This window comes from Argiope bruennichi, chromosome X1 (assembly GCF_947563725.1).
Source record: "Argiope bruennichi chromosome X1, qqArgBrue1.1, whole genome shotgun sequence".
NCBI classification, from domain to species: Eukaryota; Metazoa; Arthropoda; class Arachnida; order Araneae; family Araneidae; genus Argiope; species Argiope bruennichi.
In genome coordinates, this window is record NC_079162.1 from 35,395,069 (window position 1) to 35,420,509 (window position 25,441).

Below are 25,441 nucleotides of genomic sequence, written 5' to 3' on the forward strand. Positions count from 1 at the left end.
TTTAGAATGATGTCTACTTGTCTGTGAGTTCAATAACTCAAAAATGCTTTGAGCTAGATGGATAAAATTTGGTATAGGAGTTTTAGACTAAACTTGTAGATTTTTATCAAATTTTGTATGAAATTCATTCAGAGGAAGACTCTCTGGCTTTTCGAGTTCAAGTGAACTCGCTAATTACAAAACGTAAAAAGCTACCTAGACAATTTGGTATATAGATATAGCATCTAAAATGTAGATTCTTATAAAATTTTGAGCCAAATCTGTCTAAAGATTGACCGTCTGTCGGTCTGTATTTTCGCATGCATATAAACGCAATGACTTAATGAAGTTCAATATCTGATCTTTTGGCTACAACTGTAGTTCCGTGTGAAATTTTGTTTTCAATCGGTAGGAAAAAACATCCAAGACAAATATTCGCTCGACATATTCAGTAAAAATGCTGGATTCATGACAAATATTTATATTTCTTAACTATTGTTTGCCAATATCATGCAAGGTATTCGCGGTCGTACCCAGAGTTTACAATTTTATGCAGGTGGGAGGGGACAAGACCTTTATTAGAGAGTATGCGCGAAAGTCTCGGGAAAATCACTCACGCTGGTTCCAATGGCAAGGTATCTGGCATTGGAAATAATTCCCTTCTCCATCATTCAGCCCGATTCCTCATGGTAAGACACACGAGCTCATTTTGTTTCTTTAGTACCTTTGGACCCATATATTCTCTCAAGAAATGTTTTTCTAATCGAAATACATTTAATAAAGATTTAGGGGAGGAATTACTGATGTAATTTTAGAACTGTATTTTAAATTGTAAGTAATTAGTAAAAAATTCAAACATTTAAAAACATTTTTAGGAAATGAGTTTTCATTTATAACAGTACTTAAAACACAGAAGAGTAATTTTCTTTGCGGGATTTTCGTATATTTTTATGCAGATTTAATAAATATTATAACTTAATAAAGTATTGCTTGAAATTTCCTTTTCTGAAAATTATATTTATACAGCTCTAAATTATTTTTTAATTGCCGTGAAAAACAGATTTTACTCATTGTTTCAAAAGTTATCTTGTCTCCAGTCTATATGTTAGAATAAATTAATTTGATTTTTTTTCAAAATTAATCACATTATATGCAAATGAAATTTTTAAAAATATACATAATTAAATTTTAGCGAGACTTTAAGATACTGTTTAAGAGTAAGATAAAAAAAAATTGAAATACCAATTTTGCTTTGTATATTTGATAAGACTTCTAAGGATAATAGTGTAATTTTTTTTGTTTTATCATGAGAAGAGTTGATAGATTTTGAAAAGAATTGTTTTACTTTATGGAATTACAAAAAAAAAAAAAAAAAAAAAAAAAAAAAAACACGATTATCATTAGAAAGCAACCGGAAGTGATAGGTTTTGGCTGTTCTGACGAAAAAGTGGCAAAGTGTTCTATGCTTTTCGCGCCACAGTTAATAGAATGTTTTTCAAGAAATTAAGGGAAATTAATGATATCTATATTCTGAAAATTCGGAGATGTCTTTCTCATATCTTTCTATTTCAGTAGAATATCCAGTTGTTCATTTATTTTCATCTAAATAACTTTTTCAAGTATATTATAAACTGTCGCATGAATTATTAATAATACGAAAATTGAGGACATATAACTAAAGTATAAGCGAAAAACTTTTATCGAATCTATCCAAGACTAGAAATGTTAAATATCGATTATAAGAGCTTCTTTTGTTTCTATTCTTTTTGTTTCTATTATAGATAAATCTTTAGTGCATTTATTTCTTAGGTAATAATAAAATTTATATCTACTAGATGAAACTGCATCAATAAAACAAGAATAGAAAGAATTGGCCATTGAAGAAATCTCTAAGTAACTACCATTAATTTTTACTGATTTTGTCTAATTATATCTAATATGGCATTTAAAGCGCTTTATTAGTTCAATCTCAGAGATCTAGTAGTAATAACGAAAGATTAAAGACATTGATAATATGTTCTCTTTGTCTTAGATTTTTGCTTCATCTTTGTTTTAATTAATTAATATAAAAAAGTGTTTTTTTTTGTTTTAATTTAGAGTTTTTGGGAGAAAATATTTTTCGATCTGTAATTGAACATGTTCAGCATTTTCTGCATGCTATTAATGAATCCTTCCAAATTAATTGTATAATCAATTTGGGGAAAATATACTCCATCAGTGTTTCAGCGATGGCACATTTTTAAAAATCCGCTCTGTAACTTGATCGTTTAAATTAATCATCGGCTCTACAGCAAAACGTTGCAGTTTGAGGTCCACAGAAAACAAGTAGAAATAAACAATAAATGCGTGTTGAATCCAGTTCATTTTTTAATTTCCTCAAAAGTTTCATTTTAGATATCACATTTCCATATAGAAATGTAAATTGAGAACTCAATACAAATCAAATTGCGATTTCTATTTTCTTAGAAATTAGTAGAGAACATGAGTAATGGTATTAAATAAAACTTTAGAGAACTGAAATTGAATTCTAACGTTAATTCATCGTTAGGATACCCTTTCATTTCGAAACACTAAAATATTCATGTCGGTTATTGAACGCAAATTCAAATTATTACATTAATATAATTTTTCGACAGTCGTAATGAATACTTATGTTATTTCTCAATAAATCGTATAAGATTATCTCATAGACCCATTTCTTTTTCTGTTATAATATTAATATTGTATCAACAAATATAATATTTTATTTGTTTTGAGTCCACGGAAACTTGGCTGCGTGTTTAGAGGGCGAAATAACCGAAACCCATTCCATCCGAAATTCTAATGTGGATATGGACTTGGTGCATGTTATATCTTCGTTTTTTAAAATAACGCCCTCCATTTGGTGTGGTGTGACTGATTGGTGACAAGATCCTTGTTATCGACCTTGCCATCTGATCACGACTCAAAACTCCAGTGTTCCTCACGCAACAACTCTCTTATTGCTTGAAAGTGTGACTATATTATAATAAGCTATAAATATTTTTTTTAAAGTTGCGTAAAAGTGTTGAATTTTCGTAAAAACAAATCCATAAATTTGGTTTCTCACATAGATGTAATTATTTGTTCGCTATTATTATCAAGAATGAAACGGGTTAAAATTTATAGTGTAGAAATTTTATAAATTTTACTATATTATATAGTATATAAGAATTAGGAGATTGTAAAGTAATTATCATCATAATTTCTTTCTAATTACTATGTTCTCTTATATATAATTAACTGGATATTTTCAATTAATTTATTCACTTAGAATTTAATTCATTCACCTTATTTATTTACCTATTTATTCATCAATTTATTCACTTCAGTTTAATTTAACTTTTTATTACCGGTATTTATTTCTCTTTTTATTTAATCACAAATCTGCTTAAATTCCAAAAAACTCTCAGAGCCAACCCTTTTTTCTCTTCTGCTTTGTGGACAGAAATAAGCCCGAGGCGCAGTTCGAGATTAAAAATACTTGTCAGATTTTTCATTTTAAAACGTCGCATCTTTTTTAGGGAGTTTGAATTTCAAGTAATGTCGAAAATCTTTCAGGGAAACGATTCTGATGGACAGATTTTAATAAACTCGGTGCTTAAATTTAAACTCCACCATCTACTTTTAGATAAGTCCTTTTTTTTGTGCGAACTTTTTAATGCATTTTTTTATATGGGAACTTCAAGTTTGAATCCTCCCACACTTTTGTCTAGCCGGAGGCAAATTCAGTGCTTATTGAAAACACCCCTGTCAAAGTTTGGGATAATTTTCAGAATTGTTTTTATGTGCGACAAAACTTTTGCATAAGAAAAAGCTTGGAATTTCTTTTCAATAAAATTTCTCAGATTATGAAGACAGTTGAAATGTTTCTGAACAAATATCTATTCAAAACTTTTATGCTTGAGGTTATGGACACGAGTGATAAGGATTCTTTTTAACCCTCCAGTCGTAAAACGTCTTATGTGCTGAAAAGATTTATCGAAAATTCGTTTTGCCTTTTTAAGAAATGCTTTTGAGCTTATTTATCACTCTTCAAGACCAGGTGAAAGAAAATGAATATCTCAAAATTTCTAGAAATATCTCCTCTCAATGGCAGTCATATATACGATTTTTTAATAATATAAACAAAAAACATAAATAAAACAAACGTCCTTCAATTTTAAACTTCTAATATAACTTAAAAGTTCGAAGGATTTATTTTTTCTGTATATTTTGAAATTGTAATGAATTCATATAACAAACATACTTTTATGTATTTTAAAAATACATTTTCATATTATATGATTTCATATTTATTAACAAGTTAAGTGACTGTATATTTATATTTGCATAAATTTTTAATTTTATTCATTATTATTTATATTTGTATAAATTTTCAAATTTATGTATTATTATTTATATTTGTATGAACTTTTAAATTTCACACTTTTGATGATATGAGATAAAAATGCACTGAAAAATTTTGCAAAAATGATCTTATCTAAAAATATGCAATATATTTTAAATTCAAATATGATAAACATAAATTCAAAATATATATTTGACATTAAATATAACTGAAATATGAAAGAAAGTACAATTTTGTTCTCTTTCTGAATCATTAAAACGTACATAACTGAAATGTTCTTTGTACTTTTTTGATGTTAAAGATGTAAAATTATTGAATTTTTTAAATAGTACCTATAATCATAAATTCAGTCTAAGTTTAAAAAAAATCACGGAAATTGAAAAAAGCTATTACCATCTTATAAGAAAAATGAAATAAATTAAATTTTTTTTTGTCAAATATGGCTATTCTAATTCTTCCTGTAAATTTAAAACAAAGGATATATTTTTGATTTTTGCGTTAGATCTCTGACACATTGCATTTTCAATTATTAAATTATAGAAAATATTGCAAAGTTTCAAGATTTTTTTCAAATATTTATAGGTAGTTTCTTTTGTGATGTTTCATGCCTCGTGATTAAATTATAAGATGATTATGAAATATTCCTCACTGTATTATCTGGCATTACACAAATCGACCCTCATCAGTAACTAGGAGTTTTTCGAAGAGTGAATAGGAGCATGAAAGAGAAATCAAGTAACTACATGTCAGTGCCAGTGATTTTGCAGTGACCTAAACAACAGAGCAGTGGTAAGATTTTGTAATATTTTTTAAAAAAAGTATTGTACTTAAAGTATTTTTCTCTATTTTGTGCAATTAATATAGATTTTGCTATTAAAACGCTTTTAAAAAAAATAAATAACTCTCTTTTTATCCAGCACATTCATCATTTCGGCAGTTCTGCAGTCCGACAGGTTTAATAAGCGAATAATGAATTATTTAATCGCATGTAAATCAGGAAGAATGTGATTGAGACCCGATTTTACACATTTTAAACATAATAGAGAGATTGTAAGAAGAATATGGGAAAACGGTAATTTTCCTTGATTTTTCAACAACTACAACTTCAACAATTAAACAAGACATATACATGCAATATAAAATAGTCAATATGTGCAATTCCTGTAAAATTTCTTTTACATTAGAAAACGATTGCAAGAAAGGTAGCTGGAATTATTCAAGGAAAAAATTATTAAAATACTGAATAGGGGTTACAGACAAATTACTATTTCTTAAGTAGCCTAATTTGTAATAATTAGTTATATCTTTTACATCTTCCTTACATTTTTACATCCTTCTTTCGTATGATGGCTGATACCCACAGAATCACGTATGAAAGCTATGGAAAGTATGGGTTTGGTGCTAGTGGATTTCAGTGAAAGATTCCCATTCCCAGGGGATTTTTTTAAATTAAATAATTCGTAGACTTACAAGGCATGTATCAATCACTATGGTGCAGTATGAGGAATTTCACAATGAAGATCTGAATTTTGCGTCTAATTTATCTTCAGAATTCAGTCCAGATGGATTCCACTAAATTGAGCTAGAAAAGCTTATTAGACACATGATTTCACTAAATTTCCAAGATTTGTGAAATGATTAAGTGAACACATATTTACCACTGAAACTCTGAACGATGATCTGAATATTGATTTTTGATATTTTGCATATATTTCTGAAAAAGTAGATTTCAAGCTGATATGAACTATCTAATGCGGTTTATTCATTTTTACCACCATGCCAGAAGCTTCTCATCCCTATTTTTGAGGTGCCCCCCCCCCCCCAAGGTATTATTGATTTTAAAAATCGGCAATATAAGATTTAATAAATTAACTTATGTTATGGGGTTAAATGAAAAAAAAAATCTAGAGACTCAGATATAAAATATGTTTTACAACAGGCCAAATATAGATAGTCAGTTTTGAGTTATTTCTAATTTTGTATGTTGTTCAAAAATATTTTGATTCAGAGTAAGCAACAATTTCGAGAAATTGAGCCACTCACAACAAATTGCCTGTGAAGAGTTAACAAAGTGATCATTACTTCTTGTCGTGCATTTTTCCAGATTTCCATTTTTAGCAGAGATTTTTTTTTAAAGTTATCTGACGAGAAAATAGCAATTTCTTCAGTGTAGATGTCGTGTTACATCTCTCTTCCACTTCTGCTGACGATGCTCGAAAGAGAGTTCTTGGATATTTTAGGACCTTCTTTTCTTTCAATCAATACAAAATAGTTTTATTTCAGTGATACCGATTAAAGCTAAATTTTTTTAAACAAATTTTTATATAATAGAGTAAAATGCATAATTTCTACAATTAAAAGAGAAAAGAATTGTAAAATATTTTTTGATAATAGAAACTAAAATTAAATATGTTCTGATTAAAAAATGCTTTAATTTCAATTATAAATAATGCAGCATCTTATTTGTTCAACAAATCATATTATTTATTTTTACATTAAAAAAGTTATTTACATTCTACAATTTTTAAAATAGAAGCTAATATTTAAGAAATATGGCGAGTTAAACTTTCAAAACTAATATTTTGTTAATGTCTTTAGTGATTTTAAATTAAAAATTTCTGCTTTTATTTTAAGGAATTAAAAATTTGATGGATTTAATTGACTGACATACAGAAACCTGCATAACCAATTAAACGAAATGAAATTTCAATTACAACCTTTATATCGATGAGCAATATGTTGAGAAGCAATATATTGTGATAAAAATAAAATAAAATTTGCATTTCTAAAAATTAATTGAAACTATATTTTTTCTATTTTTTCATCTAATATTTTATAAATTTTTTAAAAACTGATGATAAACAAACGGACGTAAAATTTTTTTAACATTCGAAGAACTTCTTAAGTAGAAAAACGTTTCATTTAAATGAAAATTAATATAGATTCATGAAAATTAATATAGATATGAACTGAAACAATTGTAGTAAACATATCTAGATTTCGTTTCAAAATTCTGAATCCCTTTAATTGCCGTTTTGGAAATTCCCGGTACTTAAAAAAAACTATTATGATTCTAATGCGAATAAATTGGGCAATTACTTCAAATAATCGTAGGGGTACATTATATAGCTTTTAGATGTAATTAATCAAAAATGGAAATGAAACAAAACTCACATTGTATATAAAGTGACGAAAACACTTAAAAAAATCTTTCTAAAAGTTTTGTTTATAAGAGTTTATTAATATGTTAAGTTAGCAGCCTGGAAATCAAGGACTTTTGAGCAGAATTTTATACTAGAAAAATAGTTAGGAAGTTGAAAAACTTGGATGATAACGTATTTACTTATTTTTTGTTCTCTATATGTGCAAATATTGCTTTTTCCCAAAGATTACAGAACTTTAGAGAAAAAAAGAAGAATTTGTAGAGATTCTAAATCAGATCTGTGTATTGACAGTTTCCATTTTGAAAGATGAGTATTTGAGGCTGGTATACGTGTTCAAGTTATCGTTAGTTAAATTTTGAAACATTTTGTGCGGAATATTTATCGTGAAATTTGATTTCCTTATTTATTCTTAATTAAAAATAATAAAGACTTTAGTCACTAACTCAATTTGTACTTTTTGAAGCAAAAATCATCAGTTTATTTCGATCAATTTGTAATAAAAATAAAAATATTTAAAACTTTTTATTAGCATGCTAAGATGAAAAAAATATATTTTTCAATTAAAAATCTGAAGGTCAAAGCCATATTTAGAAACGTGTGAGTCACTGATGAAAAAAATTCTAAATAAATCGGAATTTTAATAGCATTTATAATATGTTAGCATTCATATTATTGAATGCTTAGAAATTTTCTTCCTTTTTTATTCAGTGTTGCATAATTTCCTTTTCATATTACTTTTAGTCTCACGCTTTTACGATTGTTACTTTGACTACCAAATTAATGAAAAACATTATTTTCTACAATTTATTATACTGTTACAAAGGTCCGTTTTAAAATTTCTTTCTATCTATATTATCTTAATCTTTTTAATCTCTCTAATAATAAAAATGAATGTGTGTGAGTGTGCGTGGGTTCCCTGCAGCCGGGTCGTTTCACCTAGAGCTAGCAAACATGGTATTTATATGCTTTGAAATGTAGAAATGTGCATGTCGGTGCGATTTTTTTGAAAATTTAATTAGAATTTTAATTAATTAAAAATTCAGTGAAATTTTGTCATTTTCCAACCATAACCGTCAAAAATATTACTGCACAAAAATGATTTTTGTGTCATCTTAAAATTAAAAACATATAATAATATATATTTCATATAATATTAATTTAATATTTCTGCAGTTTTTTCTAAATTTTTGCAAGTTTTTGTGTAATTTTCCAAAATAGATTTTATTATTTTCTTGATATTCAAGCAGTTTTCATTATTTCATCTAATATTTAATCTCGTGATTTTTTTTTTATATTATTGAAAACGAAAGAAGAAAGGTTCTGTTTAATATCTATGCAGTTTATGAGACGAATAAAAAAAAGTGAAGTTACAATATCTCAAAAGTTAGAAGACTGATGAATTAGATATTTACGTTTTTAATAGTGATATGATGACTTGGGAGTGGTCTCCGTTAGAAAGGTTCATGTACACAATGGACAGAACATGTATAAGATAAAATAACATGGCTTTAGTCTGATGATTTGACGGAAGCATATACATGTTATATCTAAAAGATTTAAGTGAAATTAAATATAAGCAATATCCCTGACGAAACAGCTAGTCACCAAAGGTAACTAGTGTTTAATAAAAGAATCATATTTCGTTATTATAATTAATATGAAATCTTATGAGTTATTTTACCTATATATGCTGTAAGAGAGCTCTTTTTACACGGATTCTAAACTAAATAAAATCAAACAATTATTTGGTAATTCTAAAAACTAAAAAATATGTATTGTCATATGGAATAAACACTTACATAGGATTTCAGAATTCTAGCGGATCAGGCAGTGGGTGAGAAATTGATTACGAAATGCCAAGTTTACAAACAAGAAATAAGGCAAGTTAAATAAAAGCGGATTAAAATCTCTATACGATAATAAAAGTAGAATTATTGGTAATCGGCAAATGGACTTTTCTTTGAACAATAGTTTCATCTGACGAACTGTATAATAGAAACAGAGCTTAAATATATGATTAACCATTGTTTATAGAATTGTGAACTTATTTCTAATTTTCTAATTGGGGATATTACCCCTTAGAGGGGACAAATAGCTCAAAAAGGTCGCGGATATATGGTAAAAAACAAGAAATTACCCCCCCCCCCCCATAAAAAAAAGCTGAGCTTAAAATAAAAGAAAATGCGTTTTAAATACAAAAATAACAAAATTTATTTAAAAAAAATATAAATAGATGAATAAAAAAAAGTTTAATATTAATAATTTAAAATTTCAGAATTCATCAGAAGAGATGGGTGGTTTCAAAATTCACAGACATCACTGCAAGGGGCGTTAGAGTAAAACAGATATGAAGAGTCTTCTCCCAAATGTTAAACGATTTAAAATCGTTGATCTAAGCTTGCAAAGTCTTAGTACCTTTTTTTTAATTCTCCGTTGTCTAGATATATATCTCTTTGTTTTCTGTTTTCCCTTTCTATTCCGGATCTAAAGCTATTTTCCGTTTCAAATTCCATTCATTCTCTCCCCCCCCCCCGATAAAAGAACCCACTCCATTGTTTTTGAGCCGTGGTTAATTTCCATTGAGTGGAAATAATTACTCAAAATTGTGGTTGTTAAATTGCGGTTGACGATGGAAATCATAGATTGCATTTCAAAAGGAGAGACTCATAAAAGTTTATATGTGGGGTGTGAGAGTGAGGGGTGAAATAAGTTCGCGAGGAGCAGTGGGAGGAAAAGGAAAACTCTTCATCCATCATAACCACTAAAAAAAAGAAAGGAGAAACGTCTTCCACAGAGCATGCGCTGCGTCCATGGAGCAGCGCATTTCATTTCAAATTTTCAACTATTTCGTTGCATGCGCTCTCACAAGTTGCTGCGATCCGAAACCAAAGCTTGTCAAATGAACGGAGAATAGAAGTAAGTTATTGATTGAATTTTTTACATCCTTTTTTGTGGAAGAGTAGATTTCCACTTGATTTATTAGGTAAGATGATAGCTGGAGAAATCTGACAAAGATCATTTGGACGGTTGAGTTTGCTTCAGTTATGTCTTTTCTTCGATTAGAAGAAATTCGGTAATTTTATTTTGGGATCTGTAATCATATTATTGCTCTAAAGTTTATAACTGTTTGCTAAATTTATTGAGAGCTCCGAATAATGTGAAGTTGTAGGAATACTTTAGATAATGTATTTTATATAAAGGAGGAATATCTTTTAATGAAATAATTTAATATATTTTAAAATAATATATTTTAACACTAATTTTTAAAAAAAATATTTGATATTTCTTTCCATGTTATGTTTTTTAACTAAAAAGTTTAAATATTCATTTATCATATATGCATTTTTATGCAGGATTGTAATTTTTGCCGTTTTAAGTTACCATTATAAATAATTCCAGTTAGATTGATAAAAGTTGCATTTGAGATATTTATTGTATATTTTAAATGCACTTATATCCTGATAATAAAGCGCATGTGATAGTGATCTAATAATACTCAAGTGATATTTTAAAATAAAAATATAACAACATTTTTTAAATTGGAATTTGAGTTTTCATTTGAATATTTTTAGTATTTACGCAAGCACTTTTTAGTATTTACTTGCATTTGCATCAGTTCAATTTTTAAAATATTTTATGTAACAACTAAACATTATACTAAATATTTTAAATTTAAATGAATTAATTTGTTGTTTCCAGTACGAAGATTTAATGCCACACAAATATCTAAGATTCTAAAATAAGAGTAAGATTTTATATGTTAATCATTCTTAAAATTCCTTAAGCAGATTTTAGATTATAAAAAACTAAAAACCAATACAAATTTATCTCGTGAATTTTACTTGGATCCTTTCAATCCATTTAATTCACACGAATTTATGCAAAAAAGCAAATAAAAGGATTTTTTAGTTGTTTTAATTTTTATAAAAGTTCATTTTCGTTCTTTTTTAATTAGAAGGAACAGTGAAAATATAATATGATTTCAGATTTCTTGTTCACAATCCTTTTTGTTATGTTAAAATTAAATAGTTAATATAGTTATTAAATAGTTAATATTAAATGCATGGATAGTTGAAGTTGGTTTTATCTTTAATATATTTATTGGTTTTTTTATATGCATTATCCTAATTACATTTTAAAAATCTTAATCAAATAATAATCATCCAAATACCTCGATCTAAAATTTCCGTTTCGAACAATTGTTAAATTTGATTCAAAAATAATAGCAAGACTATTTGTATTCTTTTTTTGTACAGTTATGAGAAGATGACTTCAGAGGAATTTCAAAGATTCAATCATGGAGCTCGTACAAAAAAACTGATGACACAAAATCTTTGGGAAAATTTTAATTTTTCCTAGCTTGAAACTTTTAATTGCTTCTGATCAAATGTTTTAAAAAAGTAATTTATTTCGAGCTCCGATGGGAATGTCTGTCTTTTTATTTCAATCATCTAGTGCATTTACAATCGTTCTCAACTAGGAAATTGAGATATTCTATCTCTTCAGAATTAAAAAAAAATCTCATTATTTGTTTTTTTAATAACAAGTTTCATTCAATAAATCACCTATAGAAAAACCTTTATAACAGGAAACATCCGTATATCTTTATTTGATATTTAACATGGTAAATTAAAAATTTAGCTTTAATAACAATTTCGAAATTAGAAATTTGAGCACACGAGAATTTCAAAATAATTATTATCTTTTATTTCCTTTCAAATTAAGAAATAAAGTATTCACTCTATGTTTAAAAGCAGTCAAATTACATTTTCTCCTATAAATTTTTCCAAATGAATGTAAATTTATCTTTATTTTTCTGTTAAAACAAAAAAATGTTTCTCTTTGCTATATAGTAATACTTGTTTTGTGCTGTATCATATATTTTTTCTGAGCTTAGTTTAAAACAAAGATATTGGGTATTTTAAGATTCAGCTACTATTTGTCACACTATATTTTAAATATAAATAAGCAAACTGATGAACAATGAATAGATATAATTATACTCAGCATTCCTACAAGAAAAAAATTGTTGCTGTAAGAAAAAGGTAGCTTGACATTTATAATAGGTAAATTACGAGTCTTAATCCTCAGGCCAATATAAAAGATCGAAATTCCTTTGATGGTAATGATAGTACATAAATTTTACCAGCAACCTGTATAGACCAGCAAATACTACGTACCACTAAATTAAAAGAGATAAATTGTAGATTAAATTATGGGATTATAATTTATGGAATTTTCTGAAATTAATGGGAACAATAATTTCATTTTCATGGTGATGATGCCTTGCATTCATATCATGCTATTTTTTATATTAACTTAATATTATGGTAGCTGCTTAGTTTCATTTTAGAAAAATTCGAATTGCCTTCAAATACAAACGATGTAAGGGAATCACTTGTATTCGGATAAAAAATATCTCCAAATATTTTTTTGAAAAATTTTGTTTCTTGCAGTTATAATTTCCATCCACACAAGAAATAAATACTGCTATAAAATTTTATCCATTTTTCTCGATGTTTGACATTAAATTATGAGTAAGAGAGGACTTTTTTTGGTATTCTCGAAACAATTTTAGTGATCCGAGTAGCATATGCAATCATAAATAGTTTTACGCAAATTGAATGTCACTAAGCAAACAAAAACATATTTCAAAGTTATTTCAGTCATTTCAGGAGCAGTTTTCTTTAGCTCTCAGTTAAAAAAATATGCTTTGTTAGACGTGTTTTTGTTTTGAAATTATATCCAGTTGCGTTTCCTTAGGCGAAGAAACAATTCATTTTAACTGACCCATTGACGAGGAAACTAGTTGCATAGAATATTGAACTTCAGAGATCACTATGTGTAGGTGCAAGAGATTGTGAAAAACCCACATTTGTCTGAAGGTGTTCTTCTATTAGTGTTGACGAAAATACGCCTCCACGATTTTAACTTTCTTTCTAGATGTTTACAGCTTATATGCTTAGAATGGAGAATAAATCCAGATTGGAGTGGCAAGAACTTAGATAAAAGCATGAAATATTGATTGAGAAATTACTGCATAGAAGTGATCTGATTTTGGAATTGCCTTAAGTCTTAAAAATACTGGAGATAGTAACATGGACTCAGCTTATTTTTCTAAATGCCTTTATTTGGCTATTGAAACAAGGAAGAATCCCTCAATATTAAAAAAATTACATGTTAAGTTGTCATTTTGAATCTATTCTTGTTTTTTCCGATGCTTTCATATTTTTTAAAAATTAATAAATTCATTCACCAAAAATACATTTATGGCTTACGAAAATGACGATGTAAATACAGAATAGTTTTATTTTTGAAAGTTTTTATATGATATATTTTATATATAGCCAGAAACTGAAAGTCGAAAATATTGTACAGAAATTGTTAAATGAGAACTATTTATAGTATCAAAAAGAAGAAATTAAAAAAAAATCCTAATCTGAAGTTTGGGACGGAATTTAATGAACTTATATATTTGTTATTCAATTGATTCTTTTTTTTATAAAAACAGCATTCAGGTAGTAAATAATAAAAATTTAAAATGTGAAATCGAATTAATATATGAAAAGTTTTATGCAAAATCAGCGTCAAGAGAAAATAAATATAATAAAGACAAAATTTTTTTATTGATTATTCTATTTTTTATTGATTATATTCTAATATTTTACCAAGAATTTTTTGCATTCATTTGCTTTGCATTCGAATTAACATTTTTTTTTTGTATTTGATAAACTTCAATTTCCTTTGCTATTCGGAAACACAAAAGATTTTAACGGCATCAAAAAGAAGAATGAACACCAGAAAAGCAATTTTTCCTGTACGAGATATTTTTTGAGAACATGCATTATGGATTAAGATCTATCATTGCAGCATACTTCCGAAAATCATAAGTCTTTTTGAAAGCGAAGTTGTTGATGTGTAAAAATAATGACAGTCTTCGATTCTTTGAGTTTTTATGCTTCTACAATTTGATTTTATTCCAAGGAAGAAGAAAAATGGCTAGCTGTGGACTAAAGAAAAAAAAAAAAAAAACATGTTAAAAACCATTTATTTGTTATTTTAAGCAGAGTCAAATCATTATTCGACATTTTTGAGTGTTTTGATGCTAATAAAATTTTCCTTTTAATGTCAATCGAAATCGGATTTTACTTAATAGAAACTAAATATTGTAATATTTTTTTAAATTTGAAACTTATTTATTAGATTTCATGGCATGTATTTACAGGCGATATATATCTCGTAGTTTTATCGCCTTCAATTGGCAACAAATTCTATAATTCCGTAGTTAACAGATATTTTTTTTTTGCCCCAAACATACTGAATGTGACTGATGATGTTAATGTTAGAACTCGGTGTTTAGGTTCAATAAAAAATGACCATTCTTACCCTTAGAAATATTTCATGTCTTATGATTAAAATTTATCAAATCTTATACCATATTTCTAAGCATAACAAAATAATTTTTTTTTTAAATTTACAAATGGATGTGTAATATAATAATGAAGCATGTAAATCTCATTTCCCATTCCTTCCCGAAACACTATCTACTAATTTAGAAAAACTCTCACAGAACACAGCGTCCTAAAATGTAACATTACTCTAACAAAATTCAAGAATTAGAAAAATCCCAGATACCATGTTATAATCATGAAATAAAATTTCTAGACATCTCTAAATTTAGAGCAAGGAATTTGTGAAATTTTACGGAAAAGTGCTGAATCGAATGCTGAAAGGAGTTAAGAACATGATGATAACTTGTGAAAAAAACCCATCGTGGTTTGCTAATGAGGTTTAGTAATGATAATGAGGAAAACATTATTTAAAATATATTTATCTCTATTACTAATAAGGATGAATGTGTATATATTGGCGTTCTACAATCCAGACCGTTTCACCTAGAATTACCAAACTTAGCACATCTATTCTTTGGAGGGTATAAATGTAAAATTCAAAATGATTTTTTTGAAATTTTTATTAATTAGAAATTAAGTCAAATTTTGTCGTAACTTATAAAAATATTGCAGCACAGAAATGAGTTTTACGTCGTTTCAAGATTCAAAAAATTAGTTTTTCAGCGATAAAATTTTTTTTGCCGTGTATATACTTTTTCTATTTTTGATTAATTAAAAAATTAAGCTTATTTTACAACAATACATTTAACTGTTAAAGTGAAACCCGAATTGTTATCATTGTTGATACTAATATTTCATCCTGATTTTTTTCCCTTCCTTGAGGACGAAGATTTGTTTTATTTTTCCATGTTGAGTAGATTGCTGTGAAAGGTATGATTCTAATAAAATTTTTGAAAATTCGTTGTACGTATTATTAAGATTTAACTTCAGAATCAAAAAATGGTGAATAATTTTGAAAGTGTGCTCAATTTTAAAGCAGTACTGCTCTTTCGGGTGACATAATTGAATGTATAAAAATATAGACAGAAAATTAGAGAAATGAATAACTTAATGATCAGAATGGTGTAAGGCTTCTAAAATAACACCAGTTATATATCTCTTTGAAATACTTTGAATGAAGATATTTTTTTTTATTGCAATTTTATAACTATGCTATTTTTTATTTTTTGGAGCCTAAAAACATTTTTTTGTGTTAGTTCGATGTTCCATATGATTGACATTCGTATGGTCCAGTATTTTTTAGAAACATAACAAAAGTGCTATTCAAAAGGTACCTGGAGTTTAAAATTTAGAATAACACTAAAAAGTTAATGCTATGGAAATGCCAGTAAAATCTTGAAGCTCTTTATAAACTAATTTATGAAGCATCGTTGAAATAGAATTGTAAATAGATTGAAAAAATCAACGGTTAAGCTACTTTTAATGCGGGAATTAGCTCTGAAATGATAATATTTTTTCTTAAAGATTTAAGAATTCTCTTAATTAATGTCAATCTAAATTAACAAATGTTTCCGTATATGCAATAAAAATTTCTTCAAAATAATTTTTGAATAAAGATATATTTAAAATATGACTTAAAATTGACGTTTTGAATGTTTTTCTTAGTTGTTTTATAAATTTCTTTTATATTACGGCGCGAGAATTGTTATCACACTTAATCTATAAGAGTTATTCCGTCACTTAATGTCTTTTTTCATCAAACCATCTACAATTTCCAAGTTCATCCTTTCATTACTAATGAATAGCAGTTTTAGCTAAAGTTTGAAGAAACACAAATGCGAAAAAACAGCTATCAAATGACCTTTCCCTTGCTTCAATGTCTTTACAATGTTAATTTATATTTTTAATGGTATATTTTTAATCATTAAATCAAGGATTCTTTATAAACTTCAAGAAAAAAAATGGCATTTTTTCCAAATGAGGATAGAAAGGAATGGTATGCACTAAAAAAAAAAGAAAATTGATGTGATATAAAAAAAATAATTTTAGGAAAATAAGGAGGGTCATTTTTCTTTTTCATGTCTATGTTTGCGAAAGGGCTAAAAATATTTACGAATGATAGTTCAAATGTATATAATTACTTTTTATAATATATAAAAAGTTATTAAAGCAGTTAAGAAAGTTACGCTGTCAACTAAAACTGTCTTAGTTTTCACCTGATTCTCCTATACTTTCGAATTCATCTTTTATTTATCAACTAAATTAGCTCTTTCTAAAATTTGAAGAAAAGAATTTTAAGGAATTTGATATTAAATAATTATAATTGTTTCACAAATTTTCACCGCTAAACAGATTCTTAATCATTAAATTATAAATTATTTGTAAGAACTTTCACCAAAAAAAAACCTAGTTTCTTTATTAGCAGGAATTGAAAAGAATGGCATGCATTAAAAAAAAGAAGATTGATGAGGATGAAAAAAAAATTATGAAGCAAGAGGAGATTTTTTTTTCTATGTCCTTGCATTATTAATAGAAGTGCAAAATATTTACAAATGATTATACAAATGTATAAAAAACATTTTTCGGAAATCTGAAAGCTGAATATGATTAATGGATAATAACTGTTATAATATATCAAAACCGGGTATGGGTGTTGTTTTTCAAACTTACTTCCTAATAAAAAAAATCTAGGTCAGTGTTAAAATGTAGAAATGAGAGTTAACAAATGTGACGAGAAAGTCACCTCTTCATCGATCGAACTATTAGGTGCCGAAAACGCTTAACAAACTGATTGAAAATGAGATAAAAGTAGCCGCAAAATAGCAACGCGGGAGATTAAAGCCCAAAACGAGCGATATTGACGTTTATTTCAATGATGAAGAATGTTACAGGAAGGTGTTTGTGTATATTAATCGGTCAAACGGCCAGTCGCTCAGATGAAGAAACATTGATAAGCAGATGATTGCACCTTTTTCCTGTTTTCAATTTTTTTTTTTTCGTTCCTGAATGCTGTAATGCATTGCTGTTGCATTTTCTTGTTGTTACTAATCTTTTTTTCATTTAGCCATAAAAGAATTTTCAAAACACAAACAAAATATATTTGAACGATTAATCGATAAAAATTTAAACAAACAAAAAAAATTTTAGTGAAGAATGATAAATGTTAAATTAAAAGCATTTGTTGATTATTACTTGTTGTAAGGAGGAAGAAATTTTAAATTATGAAGCAAAAAGTTGTAGTTTTCTCTCTTTTTTGAAAGAAAACAAGCAAAGTCATCTATAAATGATTCAATTTTTTGTAATCTGTTGGGAAAGGAGTTTCAATTTCTTCGAATTTTCAACTAAGAGTGATCTAAAATATTATAGATTCTTTCAGTAGGAAATAAAATAATGATTACTATTGCAGTTAGAAAATTATAGAACGTGTCGTTTAGCATTTTTATTTTAGCTACTAAACCAATTCTGCCGAAGAAATAATCCAGCACATTTAATCAGGCTTTGAATTCAATAATCGAATATAGATGTTCTCTGCACAGTATAGTACTACTTTTATAACATGATTTTTAAAAAATATATGTTGACAACAAGGAACATCTCCTGAAAAACATAATTCTTTAGAACACAATTTCAGAATTAGATTTTTTTTGACGATGTGATGATAAGGTAACACGATTTAAGATTCAAGAATTTTCGAACGATGAACATTTCTGAGACAGCTAAAAAATACGGGAGCAAGAGCTTTTAAGAGCAGAAGGCTTTTCATCCGAAAATTTTCATTCGAGTGCATATATTGTATCAGATGGGATTGCTAAATTTTTTAGACTGCAGAAGAAATGACTGCAAAAGAAAGACCTAGACTAAACCAAATAATTGGCAAAATATTTCCGCAATAAAGAATTATTAGCATTTCCGCATTTATTAGAAAAAACTTTTAGCTTTAAAAAGAATTTCATAAGTTTTTACTTATATACTGGGTGTAGTACATTGTAATCGTAGCCCAGTAGCTTATTTCTAAACCATTAGAAATAGATATATAATTCCATATGGAAAAATGCTTTAAATGGCGAAAGGAATTTTTTCGCGTTTTTACAGTCAATAAATATATTAAAAAATAATGGTACCTATATTTTTATACAGTCACGAATCCTATTAATTTTGTTAAGTAAAATTTTCTAAGCTACCTAACAATTTAAGCAAGAAAATAAATAAATAAATAAATCTGCTATTAAAATTGTCTGACACATGAAGCTTTAAAACTTCATTATTTTTGACGAAATAACTGCCGCCCGGAGGATATGCAGTGCCGTAATTGGCGAATCCTCCCAGTTGTGGCCATTGAAAGGGTCTAAAATCGTCCAATGTAGTTATATTCAAAGCTTAATAACTCATTTAGTTTTAGTTGCGGAAGTGTGTAACTTTTTTTCCATTTAAAATGTTATTATTCCAAGAATATTTTAAATAAATATTATTAATAAAGCCAATTTTAGACTGGAATTTTTTTCAGAAATAAATTACTGATTCATGCAACATAAAAAAATAATTCTTTGTATCATTTCGAACATTTTTCCAGCAGGAAGTTTATGTCTATTTCTAACGGTTGAGAAATTAGCTATTGAACCGGGATTAGGGTTGACAAAAATTATGTGGCAAAAATTGTGTATTTCGTCCGAAATACACAATGACAGACAACATAGTTCTGAAGAAAGCTCTCAGAATGAAGATTACTTATCAAAAATAAAATGCCTTCTGTTTATAGTACTTAGTAGTGACAGCATTACGTAATCAATGTTAAAAAAACATTACGCAATCAATGTTAATATTCAATGGATATATTGAAAATATTCTAATCAGAAATATTCCTCTTTATTACAAAATCATAATTGCATGCATTTAAAAAAAAATCTTGAAACTCAACTTTTTTTGTTCTAGTTTTTTGTTTCTTGTAAAATGGGTGAATATAACTGGGATTGTTCAGGAATCTATTATTTTGAATATACAATTGTCAAAATGAGAAACATATCAGAAAAATTATTGTAGTCTCTTTCTAAACTAGGAGGGATAAATTACAAGAATTAATTGAATGCAGATCCACTGATTACCAATTTATTGTTAAATGAGTCCATTACTTCCATTAGAGGCAGTAAGCCTTCCTTTACTGGAGAACGGTCTATCATTTCAACCCACTGTAGGTCTGCTTTAGTGATCCGTTCTATGACCGGGATTGACTAGAATTAAACACCCTGACCTGTCCTCGTTTCTGCTAGGCAACTACCCAGGGAGGAGGAAAAATAAAACAGTCTAAAACAAAACAAAAACAGCAACAATGAAAAATCAAGACATTCATGTCGTACTGAGAAAAACGAGAACATGTGACTTTCGGAAAACTGCTTCCTGGAAAAAGAAAACTCCCCGAAAGCATTTGTGGTTATGGAGACAATCATTGCTAAGGGCCATAAACCACTGGCTCAAGTCCTAAAAAAATGAAAGTTTATGAGAAATACTGTGGAAATTAGTTGTTGAATTACATCTGTCTCATCTCAATTCTTCAATTTTCAAACAATCTTCTGTTCTACAAAGTCTGAAAATCAAAATTTGGCAATATCATATGCTATTCAAAATATATATTTCTTATATTTTAAAGAAGATCATAAAAAATACATTTAGGTTATGGATAATAAGTGGGCTTGTGTAACAAGCTAGTTAATGTTAGCTATTTAATTGAGAATACATTATTTGGCATACAATTTGTGAGAAATAATTTCGTTGGTAACTGACATTGTTTACCCGTAATATACAACATATTACTCATATAAAAATGTTCAAATATCATAGAATTTTGGATAATTTAGCAAAATTGCGCAATGAAATGCGTAATAATGTTAATTAATTGAATCTTTTAACTATATGTTTTATTATATATTGGTACATGACTCTTTTAAGCGGTTGTAATTAAATAAGTAAAAATGAAAAGAGTTGAGATTTCAATTATGTTCAGAAATAGAAAATATTGATTCTTGATTTTAAAAAAAAGGATGATTTCTTTCCAAATAAATCTATATTTTCTTAAAACTAGTTTAATGTTTTCTCTGAATGAACATTCGTTAACTGTCCGAAGGTCTTTATTTCACTTATCTGAAAATATTGAAGATGAAGTTGTAACAATAATAAAATTTAGCTCTTTATTTTAGCTATAAAAAATCAAAAATTCAATAAAAGAAATAAAATATTATCAAATCAGTAATAAGAATAAAAAAAATTCATGAAAATAAAGCAGCATCTTCTTTTTGTTATAATTTGTTAGAACAAGGCATATTTTTAATTAAAAAGATTTTCGAAAACAATCTAATTCTGCCAAGAAATGATGTGAATTCGTGTTTTCATTATGACCCTATCACAAATGTGAATTGCAAATGTCGTCTAAGTACGCTTCGTATTTCGCTGTGATGTGAGGTATTGCTCTTTTATTTCCTGTATGCACAATAGATTTAAAATTTAAGGTAGCCCAACATATTTGATGAGTATCACGTGAGCATAAATTTACTTCATTCCTTCGAAAAATGACTTTTTTCTCACATGTAAGAATTGGTTTTAATAAATGTTTCCTGACTCAACAATAGGTAATAGAATAATATTTACCAGTATTCTTTTTGGAATCAAAATAAAACTCCAACCTTCCGTTGAAGTTTTCTGTTAAAAGTAGAATCTTCTTCGTTGCAGTGACACAAAAAACTTTGATTGTACATAAAATTATGTGACATTTGCAATAAAAAGTATGTATTAATTTTAAGAATATATAACATTTTGGCATACATTATATTTAATAACTGAAATCTTTCTTTAATTTTCAGTTTTTTTTTTTAAGATTGTGATAGGTGATTCAAATCATGGTGAAGAAATCTACGGACGGATTTAGATAAATAGATTGTGATCTTCTGGATATATCGATTAGGAAAACAATGATGGACTTTTATCTCCTATGTTTCACCAGCGTCTTGATGTTCAGCATTGTTCCTAGTGCAAGAACTGGACATCATGAGCTTCGTAGAGAATTGGCCTCAGTCAAAGAGATGGTAGCTGGAGTTGAAAGTAAGAATTTTTTTCTTGATTTAGTGCTTTAAGCCGCTGCATCTAAAATTTCAAAAATTTTGTAATACATTAATAAATATTAATATATGTAGTTTTTACATATATACCAAAGAGACGCACATTTACATTAATTTTGAATGTCCATTTAAAATTTTATCTTATAATAAAAATCGTATCACCAAAAATAATGCAATATGCCAATAGTGGCACATGTATCATAATTTGAGAAGTTTTATTTTATACTGTAGGTGTCCCTCAATACATTATTGCATATATATTAAAAAATTATAAAATTAAAATGCAGAAATTCAGTAATACGCCTCAGAAATTTTAAATATAAATCACCATCGTGATTCTAGGGTCTATTTTGATGGATTTTTGACTTAAAAATGATTACTGTGATATTTTTGCCAGCAAGAACTAAACTGTAATTTATAATAATGAAACAAGTAAGCAATATGATTTGTTGCAGTATTAAGCATAATTTCCAATATTTGTTTTCTCCTGCGTAAATTAGAAAAAGCCACTAAGACTTAGGTGACCTGAAGGTAAATTTCCTTAGCCTGAAAGTATATCGTAGAGTGTAGGTTTAGAAGAACTTACTTTTGAGCTTCGATTTCACAAAATGTCTGTCGTGCACCTTAGATCTTACACTCATGCAATACACTGGCTAGAGAGTGATGGTGCTGCCGCAAATGCCGTCCTGAACTTCATGAATACTTGAAATTTTTGAGATCCATTTTCAAAAACTGTCGTGCTCAAAGTAGAATGATAGTTCAATAATCTATTTCAAAGAGATGGAACAATTCATATAATTAAATTGCTGTCAATTCAGTTTCTTTTCACTTGCTTCAAAACTTTATGCATGGTCATTCTTTATTCATTCAAATAATCAGAGTGTTTTTTTTGTATTACTTCTATATCATTTGCCAGGATTTGTTTCAGATTGGGGGAGAAGACAAAAGAAGTGATTCTCATAAAGTTTGATTTTATAGTAGATCTACGTTTGCATCGTTTGAGATTCCATCTATGCTTATATTCATGCAAGAAATTCTTTTTAGTTAACTGCTTGAATTCTATAGCACTGAGTCTGCATAACTGCATAACTTACCAATTCTGGAATGCTTTAATAAATGCTGTTAAGATGGTACTTTGTGCCTAAATAAAGTTTTGCAAAAATGCAAACTTTTATTACATACAATTATTCATAACTTCCTACTATAATTAATATCAGCTAGAACTAATAATTTATTTTCTGAAATATTTTAGTTTTTCATGGATATTTTTAAATAATTGAATCATTAAAATTTTACCAGAATACCACTATTTACATATGTGTAGTCAAAGGAACAACGAAGTGATATAAGAGATTATACATATATATCTCTCTCAAACGGAAACCTTTGTATGTATGTATATTAGGTATTTCAAAAATATTAGTTATTTTCATACATTGATCTTAAAAAATCAAAAGACTGAAAGCCTTTTAAATGTATTTCAAAGCTGATTTTCCCGTGATGAACCGTTTGATAGAACTTTGTCCTGAAACTGAAGAGATTTGAATCATTTTTACCTGGTTTTCTTACAGAAATGTCTTTTTTTTATTTTATTTTAAAACTTGCGCAGTATAAATATGTTTTATTATTCATGATTTTGTTTCTTAGGTGCATCGTATGTTACTGCTTAAATAAAGACATTTTAATGATCTGAAAATTCAAATTGAAAACAGTGTTTAAGATTTGAAAAATATAAATCTTCATTTAACGCTCGTCAATATATTTAAATATTCGATTTCTTTTCTTTAATACTCCTATTCCGAATACTTGATGAATTTGAATTCCTGAAATAAAGCCATAAATTATCTGCTTCTTTATCGGAATTTTCATATACTGTGAATAGAAACATATTTGTAAATAAATTATTTATGTATAAGCTGTTGTAAATTCTTAAAGAAATCATAGTAATTAAAAAATTCATGCTTCTTTTCATTTTAAAGGTATTGTTAAATATTTTTCATAATAATTTTATGATTCTTTATAGAGATAAACAATTAAAAAAATATATTGTGTACATTTTGAATTCTTCGGGAATATTTCAACTAAGTTGAGATTGTAGTGCGTTTCAAATATTTTCAATATATGGATATAAAAGAAAATTTTAGATAACACTTATCGATTACATAACACTGTAATGTACTTGTGGTTTACAGCATAGTTGAAAAAAGTATTCTTTTCAAAAAATTCCTTATATTTTTACAAAGAAAATAAAGGATATCACTTTTTGATGTTTTACTGGCAACTTAATGATAAATACCCCTAAAATATTTAACTATCATACCCCATTCTCTTTTTATAAAGGTATTTTTAAATTATATAAAATAACGACAAAATTTGATGCAATGATATCCCAAAAATAGCGGATGAGTGACCTTCAAATAATTAAATAAGGTATGCAGAATCTTTTTTATAAATGCTGCTTATGATTAATTTTATTATATTTTTAAAATAAACTTTAATAAATTTTAAGCCATATCCCTCAATTTTATTATTAAACATTATGATAAAACTCATTTTAGAATTTTTTAAATTTTACTAGCAATTTTTTTTAATTAGAAAGCATTTTTTATATATTTGGAATATCTTCTTTGATGCAGAAAAAAATGTAACATATGAAACCGAACTTTATGGCGGTTGGATGATATTCTTAGAAATTTGTAGCAAAGCATTTGTTATAGTTTCAGAAAACAATACCAATTAACAACTATTTTGATATAAAATTGTACAAAAAAAATGATCGATTTTCTGTGCTTAGTGCCTTTTAGCTAAAGTGGGAACCTATCAAAAATATCGTTATCTCTAATACCGGATAAAACTGCTGAAAGTAACAAAAGTTAAAAGCCTAAAGAGATAATTCTTTAATCTTTGCAGCTAAATAGGCTCTTGGATGGAAGAAACGAACGAATCTAGAAAATGAAAGTAAAATAAATAAATAAACGTAGAAGAAAGCAAATAAAAAAGACATAATTTCGACAAAACAATTGTACCATCTCGGCAAAGTAAGATAAAAAAGAAGAGAAATAAGAAGAAAGGGAAGAGAGAGAAAAATCAAGTCCCGAAATCGGATTGGTCGATCGGGCTGGAATGTTGAAGACAGGGAACATCCAGAATAACTGACAAATGATGTCAGATTTATCAGGTCAAGCCGGCCCTCTACTAAATGGAGTACGGAAGAAAGCTTTCACTTTCCCGATGTCCTTTTTTATTATTTTGTTCCTGCACTTAGCAATGATATCTAGAAGATGGGAGTATCCTGTTATACCACGCGGAACAAGCTTTATGTTGTGGGAATTGGGCGGATTGCTATATAATCCCAGGAGTGTCCTTCCTAGTATTCTGTCAGTGCCAAATGGAACAGACGTCTCGAACCGAGCTTAGCAATCCTCTAGAGCTCGCCAAAATTGGGCTTTAAAATTTTCTAACGGTGAAGAATTT

The 25,441-nt window shown here is 27.5% G+C and overlaps 1 protein-coding gene across 1 annotated transcript in view; it reads left to right on the forward strand.

Moving 5' to 3' along the window:
- Positions 1 to 10,305: 10,305 nt before the first annotated feature.
- Positions 10,306 to 25,441, forward strand: part of LOC129958057 (uncharacterized) — a 48,544-nt gene continuing 33,408 nt past the window's right edge. The window contains exons 1-2 of the mRNA XM_056070221.1: positions 10,306 to 10,428; positions 21,727 to 21,950. Coding sequence (XP_055926196.1) covers positions 21,821 to 21,950 — 130 coding nt within the window. The 5' untranslated portion in view covers positions 10,306 to 10,428; positions 21,727 to 21,820. The remainder of the gene's footprint in view (positions 10,429 to 21,726; positions 21,951 to 25,441) is intronic.